Here is a 4082-nt window from a genome sequence, read left to right on the forward strand (position 1 = left end):
TTTGTCCTCTTTTATAGGGTGATGCATTGCTCAGTGAATTTGTCCTCTTTTTAAGGTGAAGTTGGAACCGTATAAAATCAGCCTGTCAACGTAACTTCGAGTTGTATGATATTGATGTAGAGACTTTTACATATTTCTATAGTCAAAAACTCATGCTAATAGGATAATGATGTTGGAAAAAAAAGATTAGTTTTTGCAAAGGTTAGTGTAAATATCATATTACACTAAAATAGTGTAATTCTCAAATTCAACTCCAATCTACTAACACTAAAATTTACACCATTTTTGTATTATATGGATTATTTTATTATTAAAGTATAAAAGTAAGGTTACAAGTAATAATGGGATTGAATATAAATAGATTAAATTTGTTTTATTAAAGAAGTAGAAAGGTAATATGGGGATATACAAGAATTCTAAAAATTTAGTGTGACACATCAAAGGTGGTGTAATTTGTAAAGGTGGTGTAATTTGTAGAGTTGGGTTATAAAGGAGTTTAATATCAAAATGGTTTAAAAATGAATATTCAGAGTTGAGCGATGGCAACAAGTGTTTCAGTAGACATGAGTTTCAATTATTACTTGGCAAGAATGATTTCTACATGTCACATTATTCTTTTTCTTTTCAACTTCAGATCAGATCTTATAGAAGATGCGAGCATATCTCCTCTCTCTTTTCTAGACATACCAAATTTAGAAAAGATTTACATTTATACCAAATTTAGAAAAGATTTACATTTAGAGTACTAGCTAAACAAACTAGTAAACTTGTACGTACGCCGGCCCAAAGTTTCTCTAATTCCAAAAAGTAAAGCCACCATTCTTTTTTGTTTTTTTATCACTAAAGCCACCATTCTTCAGTGATGAGCAGCGAACAAATTTTATGTTTTTTCTCAGAGAGAAATGTCTTTCCACCAGAACAAGTCCGCTGTGAGCCGAGTAAAAAAATAACTCAACCTCGCCAAGGCAATTATTCACCAAGTGGAAGTGTGGAACTACGTACTCTCTTTCATAAGCCATACGGCTATACCCGCAACAAGCGGCTCCCTCTTTATTCCTTCTAATTGGTAAGAGAACTTATCTATCTAACTTTACCGACGAGAATAAATGGCTATTGCTCAAAGCTTGTCTTAGTTCAAAAATTAATTTAAAATTTTAAAAAACAGCTTAAGGTTAGATGCATGTAAAATTCTTAGTATTTAGTACTACATCAGAGATTAAATGAAACACACCAAGTTTTTGTTTCTTTAACAATCCTTGATAACAATTCAATTTTGTCATCCGATAAAGCACGCAACTATAGGAAAAAAATAACTCAATGTCTGGCAGAACACAAATATGAAATAAAAAAGTTGTCTGATAAATTAAATTAATGCAAGGCTCTAGTGATGCCAAAGCATGTTTTCAACACTTGACCTCCTTCAATCCATGGCCAAAGTATAGAAAGGTTGGATCAGTTGCACCTTCCTTGTAATAAGCAAAAACCATTGTCCCATCATCGTGCATGCTCTCCCCAACAAAACTGCAGGTATTAAACATAACCAGTATGTTATAAGCAACAAAGATCAGTAATCCATGCCCGGGTGGAATTAACCATAATATATAGTTGGCCAATTTACTTCAAAGTTGTACTACTTACAATTGGAGGTCCTTGAGCTTTCCAAGTAGGAACTTGGTTGCCGCCTCAATACCCTTCTTGAATTCCTCTTGCTTTTCACCCTCAAGCTTAGGTGTCAACAGTTTGATGTACTTTTTAATGTACGCAACAAACTGCTTCTTGTCAAAAGGGGGTTGCTCCTACATAAGATAGTTCATAGGTTAAGAACATCCAGGTCCATTCTAAGTGAACTAGCAAAGCTAATATAACTGCAAAAATTTATTTCACCTGAAGCCTGAAAGTGTCAACAATATCCACCACCTTCTGGGCTTGATCATCAACACCCTCATCTTCATCACCACCTTCAGCAGAAGGGTTTGCGCCAATGTTCACATCAACTGCTCCTTGCACAACCCACTATAACAGACCAGAAAATAAGCACAATCAATTTTTCAAAAAGCAAGGACAACAAACTTAACAGACTAGTTCCTTGTTTTCACATAATAATATTAGCACTTCATTAATAATTGGACATCTGGCAAAAACAATGTAAACAATGGTTCTGCAGGAAAAGGATACCATGCAACTTACTAACCTTTCCTTCAACTTCCCATAGGCATCCGTTTTCAGTTTCCTTGTAAGGGAACGAGTCTGAGAGAAGCTCATCACCTGGAATAACAATTTTTGATTTAAGTGATTAGCAGATAGAGATCACACACACACACACATCAACAATCAATGAAAACGATAAAATCAGGTAGTAGAACCAAGGTTCCTTTACTTATCTATTATTAGTTAGTCTATTACTATATGCTACAGACTACAGTATCTACACGGAGGAAAAAGTGAATAGAAGCTTCTGCAAATCATAAATTTAATTCAGCAAGTCCAATATTTCTATAGATGGCACCTTGACAGACATATCAAGCATTAAAAAGAACGAGCAACAGCAAATTAGCTTAACCATGGAATAAAAAATCAGAGGCAAACATAAGATCGAAACAATTACTAGTATTCTAGCTTCTATAAAGAACATCAAGCACCTTAATTACAAGAACTAAATTTTCTTTATTAAAATAATTCTTTAAAGGACTTCGATCATGTACACCACAAACTACTTTGCAGGCCTTACTAAAGAGTGTCTCAATACACATGCTTAAACAAATAAAGACCTCGATATGAACAAGAAAGTTTGGTTTAGACTACAGGTTCCTGAAGGTCAAGTATTTCGTACAAAAATAATGATACACGAGCATATGAATAATGTAGACTAAAAAAATTGAACTTGATGGACAATTCCCCCCTCCCCAACCAAAAAATAACATATGTATTATTAGTAACCAATCTCTTATCCACATCACTCAATTTTTCTACAAAACTTTCTTCCATCAAATTATGTATATCATTAGTTTTTTTTTTGAAATATGTATATCATTATTAGTTACTCGTAGACTCGTGATGCAATCTGAAACGAATTTCTTTGAACCTTCGGAATTTTGTTTTGAAACAACACCAGAAAACTTTTCTCAAAAATACAGTCCAATTTCCACAACAATAAAACTTTTAACTACCAAAAAAGAAAGCAAAATTATGTGCTTTCATCTGTATGGCAAAGATCCTAACTTTATCCTTGTACCAAAACACAGTCCAATAACATAAATTGCAAAATCTCTTTATAAACCCTATACAACAAATATTATGCACCCATACTGTTAAAAAACCACACAAATAACAAATTAGATCTAAATTACAATTCATACAACAAGATTGCACAGTACTTAAACTAAACATAAAATCCAAAGAAAATAAGGCAAACCCAGATCTAAATACATCAAACAAAGCTAAATTCAACAACTTTATACAAAAAGCATAACGCATATATACAAATAGAGAGAGGGGAAGCGAGAGAGATACCAGTAAGCAAATCTTGGTAGACCAACATGATTAGAGCTTCTCTCCGAGGAGGACAAAAGTGAAAAGAGAGATGGAGAGAGGATGTTTGCGGAAGCTTGACGCAAATATATATAGGCTGCAGCAGGCAGCAGGCAGCAGCTGTGGCTGAGGGTTTGGGGAATATTACATTTTGAGTCGGAATATGATTTTCATTCAAAGCCCAGTTGCCTGATTTAGGGCCTGTTCTGTTCAAGCCCAATCATCATTCCCATGACTGTTTTTGGAAGCTCTAAACGCGTCATCTCGTGCAAGTTCTTTTTCTTTACGAAAAGATAAAATTTATCTAATATAATTTATATAATTATATTCGATAAAAACCTTTAAATACGTGTCAAATATTCTATTTCAAATGTTAAGAATTTATGGGAACAAAGGGAGTATGACTTAGAAAAAAAAACTTTTTTTATGAAAAGGATATGATGACCACCCCCTTAGCCAATTTTTCATCAATTTTGACTGTTAGGTAAGAGTAGACTAATGGTAAAATAGAGATAACACATATAAAATATTTAAATAATATATTAATAAATTTA

The 4082-nt window shown here is 33.4% G+C and overlaps 1 protein-coding gene across 1 annotated transcript; it reads right to left on the reverse strand.

Moving 5' to 3' along the window:
* Positions 1-1177: 1177 nt before the first annotated feature.
* On the reverse strand, positions 1178-3665 carry LOC141659151 (translationally-controlled tumor protein homolog). The gene is made up of 5 exons (XM_074465902.1): positions 3511-3665; positions 2192-2265; positions 1885-2013; positions 1639-1796; positions 1178-1521 (listed from the first exon to the last, which is right to left on the reverse strand). Exons 1-5 carry the CDS (start codon positions 3536-3538, stop codon positions 1404-1406), a joined length of 507 nt encoding a protein of 168 aa, XP_074322003.1. The 5' UTR covers positions 3539-3665; the 3' UTR covers positions 1178-1403.
* Positions 3666-4082: the final 417 nt, after the last annotated feature.

Source organism: Apium graveolens, chromosome 5, assembly GCF_009905375.1.
Source record: "Apium graveolens cultivar Ventura chromosome 5, ASM990537v1, whole genome shotgun sequence".
NCBI classification, from domain to species: domain Eukaryota; kingdom Viridiplantae; phylum Streptophyta; class Magnoliopsida; order Apiales; family Apiaceae; genus Apium; species Apium graveolens.